The sequence below is a fragment of the Pholcus phalangioides genome, unplaced genomic scaffold, assembly GCF_987345545.1.
Source record: "Pholcus phalangioides strain wild (caught in Gottingen) unplaced genomic scaffold, Ppha-v1.0 ptg000020l_1, whole genome shotgun sequence".
In the NCBI taxonomy this organism is placed as follows: Eukaryota; Metazoa; Arthropoda; class Arachnida; order Araneae; family Pholcidae; genus Pholcus; species Pholcus phalangioides.
In genome coordinates, this window is record NW_028301613.1 from 6,070,863 (window position 1) to 6,092,297 (window position 21,435).

The 21,435-nt window shown below is 38.0% G+C and overlaps 1 protein-coding gene across 2 annotated transcripts; it reads right to left on the bottom strand.

The window, feature by feature from the left end:
• Positions 1-9,504: 9,504 nt before the first annotated feature.
• Positions 9,505-19,617, bottom strand: LOC149070857 (uncharacterized). Of its 2 annotated transcripts, none has more exons than XM_089248435.1 (2): positions 19,532-19,602; positions 9,505-10,964 (listed from the first exon to the last, which is right to left on the bottom strand). In XM_089248435.1, exon 2 carries the CDS (start codon positions 10,735-10,737, stop codon positions 9,562-9,564), a length of 1,176 nt encoding a protein of 391 aa, XP_089104561.1. In that variant the 5' UTR covers positions 10,738-10,964; positions 19,532-19,602; the 3' UTR covers positions 9,505-9,561. The 2 variants fall into 2 exon arrangements, with proteins under 2 accessions (XP_089104561.1, XP_089104560.1); XM_089248434.1 differs by lacking the exon at positions 9,505-10,964 and adding an exon at positions 12,715-14,659 and having other exon boundaries at positions 19,532-19,617.
• Positions 19,618-21,435: the final 1,818 nt, after the last annotated feature.

The window sequence follows — 21,435 nt, forward strand, 5'->3', positions numbered from 1 at the left end:
AATTATTGCTTTCTGCAATAATGTCACACTCAAAGAGCTTTTCGCCGGCGTGAATCTTTTTGTGTTTAGTCAAACCTGACCTATCTGTCAATGCTTTTGCGCAGAAGGCACATTCATAGAGTTTTTCGCCAGTGTGAACTCTTCTGTGATTAACCAAGGTACTCTTCCGTGAAAATGTTCCGTTGCAAACTACACATCTGTAGGGCTTTTCACCTGTGTGAACTCTTCTGCGTCTCATCGAGCTACTCATTCGTGCAAATGATTTATCATGCAATTCGCATTCGTAGGGTTTTTCACCCGTGTGAATTCGTTTGTGAACGATCAAGTTACTCTCCCGTGAAAATATTTCACTGCAGTGTTCACATCCATAAATTTTTTTCGCCAGTGTGAATTGTTTTATGACTGTTCAGGCCACTCTTTAGGGAAAAAGTATTGTTGCGAACTTCACATCTTGTAGGATTTTTCATCAACGTGAATTCTTTTGATTGAATTTTCATGAATTCTAGGCATTAAGCAAAATAAGCACGTGCTTAGGGCATGAGTACAAAAGGGGGCACCAGAAAAAGATATCAAATGCTATTTTTTTTCAATATCGATCATCCGATAGAAGATCCTAAAATTTTAAGAATATTTGATTGTGTAGTTGAAGATCATTATCACAAGGGATGGTACAAAAGATGTGAAACTAATAATATTGCAAATAGATTTTACATTATTGCTGAATTTTTCGATTAGCTGTTCACAATTTTCATAAAGTACGCCCAGGGCTGTCTTAACATTATCATACGCCCACATACAAAGCGATTTTTCTGAAGAAGGCACTACTACCTAGCTAAAATTTCCTACCTACCTATTTGCGTATTTACTCTTGAAAATCGGAAACAGATCTAATTGTCACTTGACACCCCGGTGCCAGAATTGCCCAGATGGGCCCATGCAGTAAACCAAGTTCTACAGAATGAGGACATGATTTTTGGGGGTCATTAGTGAATCAACTGTGTAATTTGATCTATAGAAGTAAAAGAAATGCTACCAGTTGTAAATTACATACTTTAGAATGCATCTAAAAGAAAAAAAACCCAATGTAACGGTGGTTCATCAGAAATAAAATATCTACTGGCAGAGCCGCAACTGGATACTTGATTAGCCGGGGCAACAACTCATTTAGGTACCCCCCCCCCGTAATGCTGAAGGATAGGTTAAATTTGCCCCCCCCCCTTTTGTGATGCGCTCAGACCCGCCTGCTCCCCCTCACTAATTGCGGCATTGCCTATTGGTGATATTATGGTCATTCTAAGATTCAGTGGTTTCTTCTTGGAGTGTTGTCACAGCCTTTATCTCATCAACCGTTCGTCGTAGTGGTATGGTTCTAATTTTAAAAATTCTCAAAATGTTGCCAGAAATCACACTGTACGAGTTTTGGGGATGAAAATACAGTGTATACACAAAATAAAAAAAATGAAAATTTTTATACGATCCCCCCCCCACCCCCGTCCTCTAACTTTCAATTAGACACTTGTTGCTCTTCTTTCTCTTCTGAGCCCAACAAACAAATTACATGTTTTTAACTGCATTATTCCCTGAGATATTTAAACTCAGAAATCGGAGACAGGTCCAGGCTTAGGAGAATTTTGCGGCTCAATGCAAAAAAAAAAAATTTATGTAGTTGCTCCCCGACTTACAAACTTTTCTAGTTACGAACACAAATCTTGAAGGGGAAATTTTTTTCCAGAAAGAACGAATTTTATTACACTAGTTTTTTCATTATTTCAGGAACGCGTTGATAGTCTGGATCGTAATCAAACACGATCCATTGAGAGGGAATGGCATTTAACTTAAATTTGCAAAATTCATAAACTATTAATAATAATTAGCACATGGTCAACCTGCCGTATTGTGGCTCGAACCGTATTGAACAGACATAAATTTTGTCATACTTTTAAAGCGCTTCGTCATCTCTTTATCAAATATACGTTGCAATTCGATAACTTCGATCATTTTTCGAATTTTTTATTGTTTTTTTTCGTTTAATTAATGTAAATTAATAGAAGTAAAGCAATTAAGTACTGGGATTCCATGACCCCCCCCCCCCAACGGTGGGGCTGACTGGCAGGATCGTCTTAATAGCATCACAGGCCCCCCCGAGCCGAGGGATTTTTTGGAGGCCCTACATGAAAAATTCTCGAAAAATTCAACTACGTCTCGTTTTTCTGAGGCGCCTCTTCTCTTGATGACCTTCGGGCACGGCCCGGGGTGGGGGAAGCATGCGTTAAGACGGCACTGCCTAAGGTTCGCACCAGGCGTCCTCCTATTTCAGTTTTGAATCTGGTAACCCTATCCGAAGAATCACATAATCCGTGTTTTCACTTATTTGTTCGATCACCCATATTGTCCATAGGTTTTTGTGGAAAGAAATAATTATTTTTTCTACATAAAATCGATTATTGCAAATGTACGAATTTTGTTTACGAAATTTTCGTCTCACAGGCCCCCCCGAGCCGAGGGATTTTTTGGAGGCCCTACCTGAAAAATTCAACTACGTCTCGTTTTTCTGAGGTGCCTCTTCTCTTGAGGCCCTTTGGGCACGGCCCGGGGAGGAGGGCATGCGTTAAGACGGGACTGCCTAAGGTTTGCACCAGGCGTCCTCCTTTTCAGTTTTGAATCTGGTAACCCTATCCGAAGAATCACATAATCCGTGTTTTCACTTATTTGTTCGATCATCCATATTGTCCATAGGTTTTTGTGGAAAGAAATAATTATTTTTTCTATACATAAAATCGATTATTGCTAATGCAAGAATTTTGTTGCTGAAATTTTCGTCTCATAAAAAAATTTTATGCCAAAAAATAACAAAACTCTCTCTCTTTTTTCATCATAGCACGAGTTGCTTGAAATTTCGAGATTAGATGGCAGCACCAACAGTATATAAATCAAGCCTCCATAGAGCACTGAGCCATAAGTAAAGTTCACTTCACTGAGCTATAAGTAAACTTACTTATAGCTTACTTTACTTATAGCTCAGTGGCATAGAGCTTACATTACTGGAGAGAGTATGACGTCAGCAGTCTCCACCTCGGCAGTGCCAACACCTTCTAGAGCAGGGGGTCTATTACGTCTCTAGAAAGTGGTTTGGGTCTGCTGTAGAAGGTGTTGGCTGAGAACTGTCCTCCAACATCTTTCGTCGGAACATCACGTGACTCGGTGAAAACAATCACGATCCCCCGTTATTTTCCATAAATAGGAGTTTAAAACAATAAATGAAACAATAATTTCAGCATCTATGAGATAATTCCAAAATTAATGAAAGCGATAATTTCAGCATTAATGAAAGAAAATATTCTAGAATTACTGTAAGAGATAATGTCAGCATTGTTAAAAGTGATAATTCTAAAATTAATGAAAGAATGAATGAAAGAGATATAATTATAAAGTTAATGAAAGAATGAATGAAAGAGATATAATTATAAAGTTAATGAAAGTATTAATGAAAAAGATATAATAATAAAATTAATGAAAGATAACTCTAGAATGAACGAAAGAGATAATTCCAAAATTAATGAAATATAAATTCAGAATCAAAGAAATAATTCCAGCATTAATAAAAGAAATAATTTCAGCATTAATGAAAGAAATAATTTCAGCATTAATGAAAGAAACAATCCAGAATTGATGAAAGCAATTATTCCAGAAGTAATGAAAGAAAAAATAATTAATAAGGGAAATAATTCCAGCAGTAATGAAAGAAATAATAGTTAATAAAGGAAATAACTCCAGAATTAATGAAAGAAATAATAATTAATAAAGGAAATAACTCCAGAATTAATGAAACAAAATTCCAGAAATAATGGAGGAAAATTCCGGAATAATATATTAATGAAGGAAAATTTCAGAATTAATGAAAGAAAATTTCAAAATTAATGAAGGAAAATCTAGAATAGATGAAAAATTCAAGAATTAATGAAAGAAAAATTCAAGAATTAATGAAGGAAATGATTCCAGTATTAATGAAAAATAAATAATTTAACCTTTTTTCATCCTTAGATATGAGTTCTCTATCTTTTTTTCATTCTTTAAAACCCAATATTCAGACACCGACATTTCTATGGGCAAATTGCCAGGCGGGAACTGTTTTCACCGGGTCACGTGATTTCCTTACATTTGATGTCGCTGCCGTCGCAGCGGCTGGATGCTCCCTCGAGTGATATGAGCTCGATGCAAGCCTCAATCTCTGTCGTCTGCTTCTCTCCAGACTACTTGTTTTGGACGTCTCCTTGTGTCCTGATAAAATTACTGAACTGGCAGTTCGAACTTCCAGTTCTGTTTGTGAGCTTAGCTTGTAGGGAACCGAACAAACCGACTTCTTGTCTGTCGTCTGCTCATTAAGAGGTTCTTTGTTTTAGACGTCTCCTTATACGCTCAAATGAAATAACCGAACTTTCAGTTTAAATTTCCAGTTCAGTTTATGAGCTTTGTTTATAAGGAACTGAGCGGAATAAAGAATATAGTTTTTTTAACTTTAAACTTCATCATCACCACATGAGTCGCTTTGAAATTTGGCGTTAGATGGCAGCACATTACTATAAAGTGTAGTGTGGAAAAATTCACTTTTTACGACCTTACCTGTCGTCTGCTTGTGTGGAGGTCCTTTGTTTTAGATATCACCTTGGGTCTTTTGAAAAAATTACTGAACTGGAAGTTTGATCTTTCGGGTCAGTTTATAAGCTTTGTTTATAAGGAGCAAAGCTGAATGAGAAGAATTTAGTTTTTTATACCTGAGCTTCGTCATCACCACACGGGCGTAGCCAGAAATTTCGTTCGGGGGGGGGGGCAAAGCCATAGAACAATCGATTTGGCCATCTTTTTCAATTTTTTCGGTAATTTTCCCACATTTCGGGGGGGGGGGGACCAGACCCCCAAGTCCCCCCCCCCCCCGCTACACCCTTGTCACCACATAAGACACTTCTGGTTTTGAAAGTACCAACAATATTTTTAAAAATGAATGTCTTAAAGTATTCTAGAGTATTAAATTAATTTTAATTCCCATAAAACTGTTAGTGCCATTGCGAATTCGCTGCATATTAGCGGACTGCTATTAGTAACGTTTCGAGTCGCCCGGTATATACGGAACTCATTACTTCCTAGATACAATATCTATAGGACGAACTGGCCTAGCGGGAAGACTGGATGCATTTATCGCACCCACATCCTGCAGCAGGGATCGCTAGGCTGGGATCTTTGTTCGGAGCCTTAGAGGCCAGATTTTTCACTGGTCCCTCGATAAAAAATTTATAGTATGAAAAAAAAAAAAAAAATTATAAGAAACTAGGCTGAAGCCTTTCAGCCCCCCACAGAAGCCGTGCGTCCTGTGCAGCCACATGGGGCACCTCTCTAGGAAAGGGTGCCAAATCCGAGTTGGAATGTAAAAAAAAATTTGTTCAGCTGAGAAACGTCATCGGGGGCACCAAAAATAGATCCCGCATGGGCAGAGATTCCTTTCCCTTTTCTGCCCCTAGCCATTTGTACATCAAGGCCACCTTAAGACCATCGTAGATCCGGTGCCGCAACTAGAGGTTTGATTAGCTGTGTCAAGCAAGCAATTTGGCACCCTCTTGTAATGTTGAAAACAATTCAGAAAAGAAACCCTAATCTGTGTTCTAGGTAACTAGGGACGGTTCTTTGGCCGCACGACCTGTGCGGCTGTATGGGGCACCTCCAGGAGCGGATCCAGGTCGATATGTCGGGAGAAGCGAATTGTGTAAGTTCGTTGGATCGTCCTGTATTTTACGGGACAGGAAAATTTTCCAATATTATTCGGTTCTTACCTATCGCCCCCACCCCTGCATCCGTTCCTGAGCAAGGGCAGACATCTTCAGCTGCTGCAAATGGAGCAGAGGCGAATATCTTCAGTTGCGGATTTGTGGCAGAGGCAGAAATATTCAGCTCCGAAATGAGTGGAGGCAGAAATTCCTTCATTCTGCTCCGATACATATTTCATTGAATATTTCATTCCGCTCCTGAAAATTTCATTCAGCTCCGAATGGAACGGAGGTACAGGCATCTTTAGCTGCGAATAAAGCCGTGACAGACATCTTCAGCTGCGAATAAAGCCGTGACAGACATCTTCAGCTGCGAATAAAGCCGTGGCAGACATCTTCAGCTGCGAATAAAGCCGTGGCAGACATCTTCAGCTACGAATGGAGTAAAGGCAGGCGGATCCAGAGCGATGTGTCGGAGAAGCGACTTCCTGTGTAAGTACATTGGATCATCCGTATTTCCACGGGACAGACAATTCCTCATATTATTCGGCTCTTGGGAGGGACGATCGCTCCCGCCTGGATCCGCACTTGGGTACTGCTCTAAGAGGAGTGAGAAATTCGAGTTGAAAAAGTGAGAAGCTTTGTCGGCAAAAAAACCGTGGGCAGGGGACACCAAAAATAATTTCCGCACAAGTACAGATTTCTTCTCGAGCCACCCCTGTTCTTAACGCATTTGGTGCATCCTTCAACCTCCAGAAGCAGGGCCGCTGTGTCAGATTTTTTTACAGGATATTCATTACTCTGTAGTGAATTTATAAAAAACCATGGATCCCATATCCTACAGCATGGCACGCCTCCAGGCCGAACTTTTCATGCCCCCCCCCCCGGTAGTAAGTTTATAATGAGGGAAAATACTCAAAAAATGATAATTATCGTCCCGTGTCTGCTCCCCCTCTAGTTGCGGCCCTCGGGAGCAGCGTGTCTTGTGACCAGGGCGTCGGATTAGAAAGGGTGGACACCAAAATGCACGCTTGCCCCGACTGACTAAGCATCTAGTTGCAGTCCTGCCTACTCAAGTGGGAAGATAGGGGTGGGCAAGTGGGTCCGGTGCCAGAGAGGGCACCAAACATTACAAAGGGCGCCAAAATGTGATCTTTCCCGGCTAACCAAGCATAGACCCAGTTGCGACCCTGCTTGTGGGAAGGAGACTATAAGGGGGGAGGGTTCACCCAGGGACGTATCGTGCCTTCTCAGGGGCCCCGGGGCAGACTCTCTTGGGGCCTCTTGAAGTAATTTATTATCATACAAAATAAGTGTATATTTTTTGTAAGCCCCCCCCCCCCGTTTGCTCGAGGCAGGACTCTGGTTGCTCCAACCTTTTTACTGGCCAGGGTCCATCCGGAGGGGGCTCAAAATAATAGGATTTGGTGAATGTTTTTTTCGGAGCATCTTTCATACAAATGATTAGGGTGAGCATTTCCAACCAGAAGGGAAGAGACGCGGATATATCACTTTGTTCGGGTGCCAGGGCCATCTTAAGAGCACCATGGGCCCCCGGGCCAAAATTTCAACTATATTTCCTATTTGTGAGGCCCCTTTTCTCTTGAGGCCCCATGGGCCGTGCCGTGGCGGCACTGCTGACGGGGCTCTAGCCCTGGGATCCGGGACAATAACCATAATTTTTTTTTCACGCAACAAATTCATTACAGAAGGACCCGTAAACAGTCTGACTTGGGGCCCGCTAAAGATCTCAGCCTAGGGGCCCTGCTCCAGGATGTGGGGAGGGGGAATGTGAAATTCACAAAAATAAAGGAAAAACCATTCTGAAACACACGTTAGAACTACATTTGAAAATGTAGATTAATTCAAAATTACTACAGCATATTCCGCTTAACACGTTCCCGCTTAAAAAGTTTTCTCGCTTAGTACGACTTATTTTCGTAATCTCCTAACTTTTACTAACACTTATTGAAATTCCCCGTTTAAAACGTTTTCCCACAAAAAACGTAACAACCCTAGCTGTGCAATCAGCCTAAACCTCAGATATAATTTATTTAATAGTAGGCAATGAACTACCGGGGCTGTGTAAGCAACGTAGCCTACATCCTAAATGTTCGGAAATTTGTGGTCTTAAACGTTCTATTCTTGAACAGGGTCGGTTCTGGACATTTTTCAAGTCTAAGCGAATGATGTTTTGGTGATAAAAAAAAATCACCCCTTTCAGTTGGCGCTTTTTTGCGGCCGCGTAGTTCGCAGGATTCAAGATCCGGCTCTATTAAAGTCAGTAAAAAATTGTCAGAATTTAGAATTTACACATTGCATATCCGTCTTCCGGAATATATGAGAGAAGGATTCAGATGGTAATGTTTTTCGACTGGAAAACTCCCAAGCCTCCTTAGGGAAACATGACAGTTCATAGGTTTCCAGGAAGGCATGCAATTAACACTCCAGAGGACAGTCGAAGTTACCTCGCTCCGGGGTAGTCATCATCTATAGATAGATATCCACGCTACCGTCGACTATGGAACATCAATAGTGGAAGCATCGCCGAATGAAACTACAAACATTCACCTTGTGCTCACTATTGGTACCTGCGGACCAGGTGGTAACTCCAACGAGAGGGGGAGGTTTTCAAGGGGAAAAAATTTGCTAGATATCTTTTCTAGTTTCCATTTTCGTTTGATGCTCTAAGCATGTTCTTTTTGGTTAATATAGCCTTGTTATTCTTTATCAGCAGAACGAAAGGCCAAACCTTTTTAAGGGATAAAGAATGCGACCACCTGCGTAGCATACTCTTTTTTTCTTTTAGAAATAAGCTATTGCCATACCTAATAGCGCTAAAAATAATATTGTTGGGGCTTTAAACTGAAAGCCTACTTTCATAATCAATAATAGTTTATTGGGAAAAAATTAAATTTTAATCAAAAATTTCCAAAGCATCTGCCGAGAAACGGAAATGTTCCTTTTGAAAAAATTGCGGCCCCTGAAATTTTGTTTTTATTTTTTATTCTCCCAGTCTGAGTCGATTCCACCCACAATAAATTGTCTTGTTCCTCATGAGAATGCCAAATCCTTCAGGGCCAACTTAAATTAGCCAATTAACTCCTTTTGGTACCGAGTATTCGGCTATGACTCTGACTGTGATCATCCTCTGTTCTCCTATACAGTCTTGTATTGCTGCCGCTGTGGTGGTCGAGTGGTCGAAGTGACGGACTCGTATAGCCGGGTTCGAGTCCCACCGTCGCCACAGTGGTGGTCGGCTGAAGTTGGTTTTCTGTGGTTCCTAACTTCGAGGCGCAAATGCGAGCCGATCTCCCCGTTAAAAAGTCTCGCCACAGGGAGCAACAGTCCTACAAACAGTACAAATATTCAGTCACTACACATCACTCGCTTCACTTTTGAGATATAGATGGCAGCACTGAAAAATCATACGCAACACTAGATACGCACTCAGACTATTAGGTACACACATAATTCCGGCACAACTCACTAGGTAGTAAATTGCCTATGGCAATAGACCTGAGTTGTGCTCGGTTTGAAAGGTATTTTCTTCCGAAATTTCAATTCAACAAAAAAAGATCAGATAACATATAGATCTCTTGGGTCTATTTGCTTTTGATTTTCTCTCCCGCCCCCGTTTTTTATGGTTGGCGTCAATAAATACATAGGACTTTGAAAAAAAAAAAGTTTATTTCGATTTATAAATTCCAAAAAATGAACGAAAAAGTTTTGATTCGATCTTTTTCTCACGTTACACGTTTTTGTGCGAAACTGAAATGTCGGTTGTCTAGTATTGCTAAAAATGTCACGGCTTTTTTATTTTCGGTACGAGTCCCAGTATTATGCCTAGTGAAATATAGTCCGTCGTGAATGACCGAGAGTGAATCCTCTTGTGGATATCCAAAGAAGATGGATACGAAAATTTTTGATCGCAAATGTCACACTCAAAGAGCTTTTCGCCAGTGTGAACCTCCTTCTGGCTGATCAGTGTTGACGTAACTGTGGATATTTCGGGGCAGATGTCATTTTCATATGGTTTTTGAATAGTTTGAATTGATCTACGAGTGTTCGAACCACCTTTCTGAGAAAATGTTTTGTGAGAAACTTCATATCTGTAGGGTTTTTCACCTGTGTGAATTCTTTTGTGACTGTTCAGACCTCTCTTTCGTGAAAATGATTTATCGCAAAAATCACATCCGTAGGGTTCTTCACCAGTGTGAATCCTTCTGCGACATATCAAGGCACTTTTATCTGAAAATGTTTTAGCGCAAAATTCACATTTGTAGGGTTTTTCACCTTTGTGAACGATCAAGTTACTTTTATCTGAAAATTTTTTAGCGCAAAATTCACATTTGTAGGGTTTTTCACCTTTGTGAACGATCAAGTTACTTTTATCTGAAAATTTTTTAGCGCAAATTTCACATTTGTAGGGTTTTTCACCTGTGTGAATTCGTTTGTGAATAATCAATTTACTTTTCTGTGAAAATGTTTTTGTGCAAAATTCACATCCGTATGGTTTTTCACCTGTGTGAATTCGTTTGTGAACGATCAAGTTAATTTTCTGTGAAAATGTTTTTGCGCAAATTTCACATTTGTAGGGTTTTTCACCTGTGTGAATTCGTTTGTGAACGATCAAGTTACTCTTAACTGAAAATGCTTTCTCGCAAAATTCACATCCGTAGGGTTTTTCACCGGTGTGAACTCGTAAATGCTGTTTTAAAGAACACACGTAACGGAAAGCTTTACCACAAAAAACACATTTGTGAGATCTTTCTTCAGTGGGCGTGAAAATTATATTTCCGATTGATTTCCGGTGTTTAAAGTCACCCTGTTTAACTTGTACTTCCTGAAGTTTCTTCACAATAACGGATTCTGCTTCTTCCTTGCCCACAATATCGGATTCGCACGAAGACAACGTCACCGCATTCGAAATTCCAACGAAGTCATTCTCACCGGAACCATCACAAAGACGTCTTTCCATCTTGTAGAGATTTCCAGTCAGTTTTCAGTGCGACTCGCAGTGAGTTCGAATCTAGGGATTCAATGGGTCTTTCAAAAAATTTCAGGCAGGAGAAAAAGTTTAATTGTGAAACTTTATAAAGGCCATTAACTCATTCCTTCTACTATTTTCGGATGTGTTGTTACAGGCGATCACTTCTCTTCACGAGCAGGATAAAAGACCACCAACAAAGATCCTATGTCATGGACCTGCGAAAACAAAAAGAAAAACTGTTCATAAATAAAGAATATTCTATATAGCGAAACCTCTCTTTTGCGGACCCCGGTGGGACAAAAAAATTAACCCATAAAAGAGGGGTTAAGTGCTAATCAGGGGTTTGAAAAACATACTATTATTATGCGGGGAATTATTTTGCCGTAAAAGAGAGGTGGTTCTACTGTATTTTGTTAACTCTTTAGACCAAGAGCTCCCTACCTCTCCTCCTGTTTTCTAAACTAGAAAATGAACGGAAAATTTGGTCTAATCTACCGAGATGAGGTAGTTTCGGTGTACTTCTCTCAATTTCATTTGCTATTCTTCCCTCCTTCCCTTCCGTTCTTGAGTCCACACTATGCCTGCTCGGACCATTACAGCACATCAGAGAGATTTTCTGGATATTAATGCCGAGATGAATTCCGTAAAGGAAAGCAATTTCTCATAGTATATCTATGCAAAATCATTTTATTTTTCCAAAATTTGAGGCGAGTTATATAAAACCCATTCTGCTGCTAAAGTTGAAGCTGCAATATTGAATGAAATTGTCGGTTCCACTCGTCTCCCCCCCCCCTTTTCCCCATGTGCATTATTTATATAGAAGTTGTGGAATTTTGTCCGGACCATTTTATAAGAAATTCAAACTCGCGAGACACTTTGAAGAAAAGGCATTCGACAGTGGGGCGGGAATTATTCACAGAAAAACAATAAGTCTTGACACAAAAATGAACGTTTTGTTTTTCTTTTTACTGGTGGACCACATAAACCACCAGTTAACGTGTAGGGGAAAAAAGGCTCGATTTGGTCACGAAAAGGAAGAGCGACCAAAAGAGCTAAGTTTCGACCAAGAGCGGTGGGCTCTACGTGACTTCGTGTGTATTATGTCTCAATGCAAATGGTCACCGGCAAAGACTATCGCATGAATTCAAAAGAAAAACGAAAATAACATTATACAAGCTTCTTTCATTCCATTCGGTCAGTTTTGTGAATTTATAGCCAAGTAAATAAAAAAAATAAACTAATTTTGATAAGTAATAATTTAAGGAAAACTATCAATATAATATCTAGTTTATATTTCTTATTCATCAAATATTGATTACAGTGCTGATTATAGATTTGATATACATAAACTTCATTTATATTGAATTTTACTGTTTCTACAAAAAAACCAAACATGGTTCACATTGCAATACACTCCTATACAAACAAGGCAGTATGGAATTCAATACGAGATCATAAAACCTAAAAAGACACAGAAACAATTTTTATATTTAGCCCCAAGATCTTATAACACATTAAGTAATGGTATAAAATTCGAAAGAAACATAAACCGCTTCAAAAAATTGCTTGTTAAATTACATTTAACTCCTTGTGATTTAACAACTCAAGTGTTTAACCGAGTTTTATGCTGTGAAAGAAACATTGTCGGAGAAAAATAATAACCATACCCTGTACTGAGCCTATTGTTCGATCTTAACTTGTATTATTTATGTATATTTATAATGCTGTGTATTGTGTTTCAATAGTATGTTTGCCAACGATGAAATTATTTATGGATTGATCCTGGACAGACCATATATAGATATCTTGGGTCTATTTGCTTTTCTCTTCCCCCCGCCCCCGTTTTTTATGGTTGGCGTCAATAAATACATAGGACTTTGAAAAAAAAAGTTTATTTCGATTTATAAATTCCAAAAAATGAACGAAAAAGTTTTGATTCGATCTTTTTCTCACGTTACACGTTTTTATGCGAAACTGAAATGTCGGTTGTCTAGTATTGCTGAAAATGTCACGGCTTTTTTATTTTCGGTACGAGTCCCAATATTATGCCTAGTGAAATATAGTCCGTCGTGAATGACCGAGAGTGAATCCTCTTGTGGATCTCCAAAGATGATGGATAAGAAAATTTTTGATCGCAAATGTCACACTCAAAGAGCTTTTCGCCAGTGTGAACCTCCTTCTGGCTGATCAGTGTTGACCTAACTGTGGATATTTCGGGGCAGATGTCACTTTCATATGGTTTATCAACAGTGTGAATTGATCTACGAGTGTTCGAACCCCCTTGAGGAGAAAATGTTTTGTTGCAAACTTCATATCTGTAGGTTTTTTCACTTGTGTAAATTATTTTATGATTGTTGATACCTCTCTTTCGTGCAAATGATTTATCGCAAAATTCACGTTCGAAGGGTTCTTCACTTGTATGAATCTTTCTGTGATTGATTACGGCACTATAATGTGAGAATATTTTCGAGCAAAATTCACATCCGTAGGGTTTTTCACCTGTGTGAATTCGTTTGTGAACGATCAAGTTACTTTTCTGTGAAAATGTTTTTGTGCAAAATTCACATCCGTAGGGTTTTTCACCTGTGTGAATCCTTCTGTGGCATCTCAAGGCACTTTTATCTGAAAAATTTTTCGTGCAAAATTCACATCCGTAGGGTTTTTCACCTGTGTGAATCCTTCTGTGGCATCTCAAGACACTTTTATTTGAAAATAGTTTCGTGCAAAATTCACATTTGTAGGGTTTTTCACCAGTGTGAGTTCGTTTGTGAGCGATCAAGTTACTTTTCTGTGAAAATGTTTTTGTGCAAAATTCACACCCGTAGGGGTTTTCACCTGTGTGAATTCGTTTGTGAGCAATCAAGTTACTTTTCTGTGAAAATGTTTTTGTGCAAAATTCACATCCGTAGGGTTTTTCACCTGTGTGAATCCTTCTGTGGCATCTCAAGGCACTTTTATCTGAAAAGTTTTTCGCGCAAAATTCACATTTGTAGGGTTTTTCACCAGTGTGAGTTCGTTTGTGAATGTTTAAGCTACTCTTCCGTGAAAATGTTTTTGTGCAAAATTCACACCCGTAGGGGTTTTCACCTGTGTGAATCCTTCTGTGGCATCTCAAGGTACTTCTATCTGAAAATTTTTTCGTGCAAAATTCACATCCGTAGGGTTTTTCACCTGTGTGAATCCTTCTGTGGCATATCAAGGCACTTTTATCTGAAAAGTTTTTCGCGCAAAATTCACATTTGTAGGGTTTTTCACCAGTGTGAGTTCGTTTGTGAATGTTTAAGCTACTCTTCTGTGAAAATGTTTTCGTGCAAAATTCACATCCGTATGGTTTTTCACCAGTGTGGACTCTTCTGTGAACGATCAGCACACTCTTACGTGAAAAGAGTTTGTTGCAAAAATTGCATCCATATCGTTTTCCACCCGTGTGAACACTTATGTGATGGTAAAGGTTTGATCTACATTCAAAAGGACTTTCCGCAGTGTGAACTCTCAAATGCTGTTTTAGACAATACATGTAACGAAAAGCGCTACCGCAAAAAATACATTTGTGAGTGTTTCTTTCAGTTTGCATGGAGCATTCATTTCTGATTGATTTACGGTGTTTCAAGTCTTTCTCTTGTATTGTTATTTCCCGAGATTTCTTTACGATAACGGATTCTCCTTCTTTCCTGTCTACAATGTTCATATCTAATTCGCATGAACACGACGTCACCGCATTTAAATCTCCACCGAAGTCATCTTCATTCAAACTACTCCAAAGATGCGTTTCCATCGTATAGAGTTTTCCGGTCAGTTTTCGTTGCCGATGAATAACGAATTCCAATTTAAAGACTTGATATAAACAACTGTGAAATTTTCTGTCTCCACCTTGAAAACGAAACACCGATGAATATCCCTGATGAAGTACCTACGGAAATGAAAAAAAAAACCATTTATAATTAAAGGATATTCAATATTTTTCTTACTTCCAGAGTGCTGTTGACTGTATACCTCGCTGCGAAAATATATAACTATTTTCATGTATACACATGAAAATAGTTATATATTATATACAGTCAAAGTAGAAGAGCTGAAAATGTTTTGTGAGTTTGCAGAAAACCGCTACACCAAATTATTACAACGTGGACACACACGATTCTTGTCCCTGGGACCATCAATAGAGAAAATATTGAAAATGTTTTGATCGGCTTCGTTCATATTTTCTATTTCAAGAGAAATGTCCAGTTATGTTGCGAAAATTGTTTGAAGATCCTTGTCTGAAGTTGTGGTTGACTTTCGTAAAAGATCAACTTGTAACATTCCAAACATGCATAAATTGCATTGAAGAAGAAAACATTTCAGCCACAGAAGTGGCGTTATAAATCGAAGAACTCGTATGAAACTTAGAGCTAAGAAAAAATGCAACATTCATTTGCAACAAGTGATGTAAGAAAATAGCTGAAAATATTAGTAAACGCTGGAGAAATTGAAGAATATTTCTTCGAGACTGTTGGAGATTTTCATCAAACAAGTTTGGAATATCTCAGGAAATGGGAAGAGAGTTTTGGTAACTCAGAGAAGTTCAAGTGGGCGCTATTAAACCAGGCACCTGAATGGAAAGATATACAAGACAGCCTGGACAAGGAGCTCTTACCACGCACTGAAACAGATGAAGCTCGTGTATTTGATCAATGGAATGTTACAAGATGTGTAATTGTGAGGAAAGTAAATGCATGGAATGAAAACAAAAAAAATCTGTACCTGATAGATGGGTACAGATTTTTTCTGAAATCAAAGCAAAGAGTATTTATTATGAAAAGACTTCAATAACATTATTGAACTCATTCTTTGTCTTCCTGAGAGTGCAGCTCAGAGAGTATTTTCACTTATGAATAATTTGTGGTCAAAGAAGAAATCTAGATTCAATGTGGATGCAATGCGGGCTCTGCTTATTGTTAGGAAAAACTGTAATGTGGAATGCGAGAAATTTCTGTGGTGTCTGGTCAGAACATAACTCCAAAATCACATTTTTGAGATATAAGCATTTTCATTGTCATTTAAAAATCAAAAATAAAGCATACACACAAATACGAATAAAAATATCATACATCAGCATGTTGTTTAGCCGTTTGCATGTATTTGGGCATTTATCTCACTTCTAATTAGTTGTAATTACCAAGACTTACTACTAGATCAAAAAGCCATTTTTAATATGAGATATCATGTTCTGACCAAACACCCCAGATTTTATAAGGTGTGGAAAGATAAAAAGTTTGCTTTTACGGGTTGCTTCATCATCCATGGTATAGCAATGCGGAGTCTCCCTTATTCCAAGTTTTGCAGAAATTTACAATGTTTCAGCTTATTTATTTTTACACATTTTATATTTTTTCGGACACAGAGTATTTATTTGGAAGTTATATGAGAACGTGTAATAAAATATTTATTACCATTTTTGTCTTTGTCGTTGCATTGTACTTAGATAGAAGGTGAGTCGAAGGATTTTTAAATATCAGTGTGTGAGAGTAATTCTCAATGTAAACAATACCATACAGAGTATTATGCTTATCGACATTTTTTTATTTTTGATCAGAAGTGTATTGCTTTTCATATTTGACAGGCAGCTGCGATTCATTTAACAGATTTTATTCAACATATACGTTGGGAGTAACGATTTTTTTTTTTTAATGAAACGTGGACTCTGGGAATTTTGCAGAATTTTTTTGTATTATAGATATATATATAGCACGAAGTAATTTCAAATAAACATGTGAAAATGTTCTGCTAGCAGTCTTTTTCCTTCACCTGAGAGAGAAAGGTCGAGTGAGGGACTGAAAAAATATATTTGAATCGATGAATGAGAAACAAAATATCCGGAATTCTCGAATCACCACAAAAAAATCATTCTGGAGTCTTTTTTTCAGAAACCGTTGTTTCTGTCATTTTAGAAAATTTTGCTCCATAATTGGCAATTTCACAGTTATTTGGCGATAATGGCGCTGTCCCGTATTATCGAACCGAATTTCCCGTATTTTTCTCGAAGAAATATGGTCACCATAGCTGCACCTCAACTAGAAAAATCTAGGCATCTAAGAAAATATATTAGGCTTTTGATAGGGTTTCCCGCCATGTTAGTAATTTTAATAATTGAACTGAATTCCCAGTTTTTGAAATCTCCAGTTTGTTTAAAGAGATAAGTCACCGAGAGAATTAAATATAAAGTAATAAGCTAGACCCACTTTTAATGAGAAAATTTTTGCCTCTTTTTTTCATTTGAATAAATAACTGCATAAATTCATATACGGTAATTTAGGATTTTTTTCAAACTCATTACGACCCTGGCATAAATTCAAAAAATTAATTCCTTTAATTGAAGCATTATTTGACTCACAATCAGATCGACACTCTTGAACTTCAATGAGAATTTCGCATTATCTAACACCAGAGTGACCATACGTCCCGTATTTCCGGGGCAGTCCTGGTTTTTTTTCTTTTTCTGCCCGTACGGACTTTTTGGCAAAAGTGTCCCGGTTTTTACATGACGCCTACTTGGATTTTTATTCTTTATTGAAGTCACATAAAGATTGAAATTATTTTTCAACTCATAAATTATATTATGATAATTACAACTACAAATAAGAACATTAATCTCCCACATTTGTCTTGGTGAACGTTTTATTTCGTGGAATTAATTTAAACCCACTGCAATTTACTGTACTGCTTCATTTCCCCGCCATTTCGATTTTTCCGTAATTTATGCAACATTTGGCACACACAACTCTGTTCACTTCTGTCATCATTTTTGGAGATAAGTTTACTTTTGGCGTTGTTCTTCGCGATAATTAGGGATGTCCCGTATTTCTCTCGAGCAAATATGGTTAGTTTATCTAACACTCATCATACAGAGATTAAATCTATTCATTTGTAACTTTTTTTAATTGGATATGTATCCTCTAAGAGCAACTAAAAAAGTCACCATGTTAGCTAATAATATTATACTATTACTAATATATTAGCTGTTATACTTTGTATACGGTTTTGTATAATGTCTCTCAAACCTTGTCTCTCAAACCTAGGGTGACCATACGTCCCGTATTTCCCGGGACAGTCCCGGTATTTTCTGTTTTTACGGTCGTCCCGACTTTTTGGCAAAAGTGTCCCGGTCTTTCCCGTATTTTACACGAAGCCTACTTAAATATTTACTCTTTATTGAAGTCAAAGATTGACATTATTTTTCAACTCATAAATTATTTTATGATAATTACAACTATAAAAGAGGATATTAATCTCCCACATTCGTCTTGGTGAACGTTTTTCTTCGTGGAATTCATTTTAATTCACTTCAATTTGCAGTAATGCTGCATTTTCCGTCATTGTGATTTTTCTGTAATTTCAACAATATTTGGCAACTTTGTTTGATTTTGGCGTCATTTTTGGCGATAATTGGCGATGTCCCGTATTCCTCTTGAGCAAATATGGTCAGCCTACTCAAACCCTTCTCTGAAGGAGGAAAATACCACGTGATCCAAAAAATCCCAAAAATAAATAAATAATACAAGAAATTATAAACTGTTTTTCGTTGCGTGGAGGCGTCCGATAAGGGCGGCCCATATCAACAATCCTCCCTACACATAAGATGTTATCTATGGAGGTTGTTGCCCAAGTACATTCCAGGAGGATCAAGAACTTGCTGTTGGGAGGGGTGATTTTGACAAATCGCTAAAAATTAGTGGGTGGATTGAATGACCACACGGTCCGCATTTTGTCCCGTATTTTCCACAGGCCAGCTCAGGTTTTTCCGTCGAAGTTCCCTTGAATTTGTTATTCAAGAAATCAAGAACGTTGATGCAGGTAATTTTCAAAGGATTGATTGAATGCAATATTATTATATATAGATGTTCCGAAAATTTCGTGAATTATGGCATTTCACTTGGAAGGGTGGGGGGTGATCATCTCTGCATAGCTAACTTTGTGAAGAACAGGCGCTATGGGGATCCGCGCCTGTAATTCACAAAGTTGACTATAATGACAAGAGTAACCATACGTCCCGTATTTCCCGGGACAGTCCCGGTATTTTCTTTTTTTGGCCGTCCCGGCTTTTTGGCAAAAGTGTCCCGGTTTTCCCCGTATTTCACACGACGCCTACTTGAATTTTTATTCTTTATTGAAGTCGAAGATTGAAATTATTTTTCAACTCATAAATTATTTTATGATACATCTATATATGAGAATACTAATCTCCCACATTTGCCTTGGTTTGGTAAACTTTTTTTTTTCGTGGAATACATTTTAATCCACTTCAATTTGCAGTAATGCATCATTTCCCACCATTGTGATTTATCCGTAATTTCAACAATATTTGGCAACTTTGTTTGGTTTTGACGTTGTTTTTGGCGATGTCCCGTATTTGGAATCCCAATGTCCCGTATTTCTCTCGAGGAAATATGGTCAGCCTAACTAAGCAGGGTATTTTAAGCGTCTCGGCCCGGTGCACGAGACTTTCTCCCGAAAATCAACAATATCCAACCAAAATGGCTAATGTGAAGTATCGGTGCGGACCAAATTTAATGATCATTTGGCATTTTAGTAATTCCGGCTTTGAAGTTAATAATACAAATCTCTCTGGTTATCGCAATTAAATGTATAAAATAAATAGGAGTAATTTAATCGAATGAGCCTTTCATTATGCATTATATGGTAGTATTTAGGGTTGCCAAAAAGCGAAATCATCACCAAATTTTTTTTGTGCACCCGATACTTCACTCATTTGGGCACACAAAACATATTTATTTCAACTCACCTTGAAATGTACGTCAGAAAACTTCGATGGACTGATTGAAAACTTGCAAACCCAACTCAAGGCGACATTTCAGCAATAGATATACGCGCAAACAAAAGAAGACGCCACTTATAAACTGTGAGTAGCCGCCACGCCACTTTTTTTTTGCCGCCTTGTAGTAGTTGTTTTTACTTAGCGTCTGACAAACCGGAAAGGTTGACCATATGACCCGTATTTTCAGTTGCCTTCTAGGACTTTATTCATTTATTCAAAAAAATGAAAAGCAACAGGACAAAAATAAATTACAGCTTGCAGTAATGACAAAAAATTACACACAAAATACAAAAATTATATTTGATACAGAAACTCTGCACCAGGAAATAAATATAAACAGTAAACAATACCAACAAGGTAGGTTGACCATATGACCCATATTTTTTCGGTCCATCGCGACTTTATTTATTCAAGAAGTATATATATATATAGGCCTATATTATAAAAACTACAAGCTAAAAACCAAATAACAGCTTGCAGTAACGATAAAAATTACACAAAATAAAAAAATTGTTTAATACACAAACTCTGCACCAGAATAAAATATATACGGTAAACATTACAATTACAACGAAAATCTTCATAGGTGAATGTGTGTGTGAAAAATATTTCAAGATGTCGAGAAAGCTTATTACAAAATTCAGAAAATGTGTTCACAGCGCAGTATATTTGCAAATATTGGTACAGGACGACTTGACCTCCAATAAGCAATTTTATCAGTAAAAGTGTTTGCTTTCTATATAAAAAAATTATCTCTTTTTTCCGGTATTTTCAACGACGCCATGTCTGAATTTTCATTCTCTACTGAAATCAAGGATATTAATCATTTTTCCACCTTCCATAAATTATATTATGATAATTACGACTAATATTCATCTCACACGTTTTTTTGTCTTTATTTAATGCAATTGCATTTTTAATTAGGCTGTTGTATTTTTGAAATATATTACATTCATGTTATGGACATCTTTTTATCAGCCACCTCGTTGGGCATGAAGGAAAAAACAGAAAACCGCAACAGTCCCAGAAAATACGGTACAAATTCAGGACGTATGGTCACGCTCATTAGTGATAATTTGAAATCATCACTCCCAACAGCGAGCTCTAGATCTACCCCTGACCACAACCCAAAAACAAAGCAGCCGAAAAAGCGGCATGGAGCAACCCTTGAAGGCACTCCTAGTTCGGGTGACCATACATCCCATATGTTCCACGACAGTCCCGATTTTCTCTGGCCATCCCGACATTTTTTTGTAAAAATGCCCTGGTTTTTCACGTATTTTCAATAAAACCAACTTGGCTTCTTTTCTTCACTTCATTCTTCAAATCAACGATTAAAATTATCTTCCTAACTCAGAATTTACATTGCGATAATTATACGACTGCAAATAAGAATATTCATCTCACATATTTGTGTCTTGGTGTTTATAATTCACTGCAATTTGCAGTAGCGCTCCATTTTGCCGCAATTGGTGACTTTTCTGCCAGCTTAGCACGAGTTGGCAACTTTGCTTACTCCCGGCATTATTTTTGACGATAATTGGCAACGTCCCGTATTTCGAAGCCCAATATCCCATATTTTCTTCGAGCAAATATGGTCAGCTTACTCCTGGTTTATATGTGAGCTCTTTGTGTGTGTGTTTGCGAATTGATTTGTTGCTGAAATTTTGATTAGAGTTGGGCTTGCGCAGTTCAATCAGTCTATCGAAGTTTGCTGAAGTCGATTTCAACGGCTCTTAGGTGCGTGCAAACAAATATTTTGTGTGTGTGCGTGTGTCCAACTCAGCGGTTCTCAACCTTTTTTGACTCGCGGAGCTCTTTTCAGTATGTAAATTTCTATGATGGAGCCCTGTTTGATTCGAAGAGCTCTT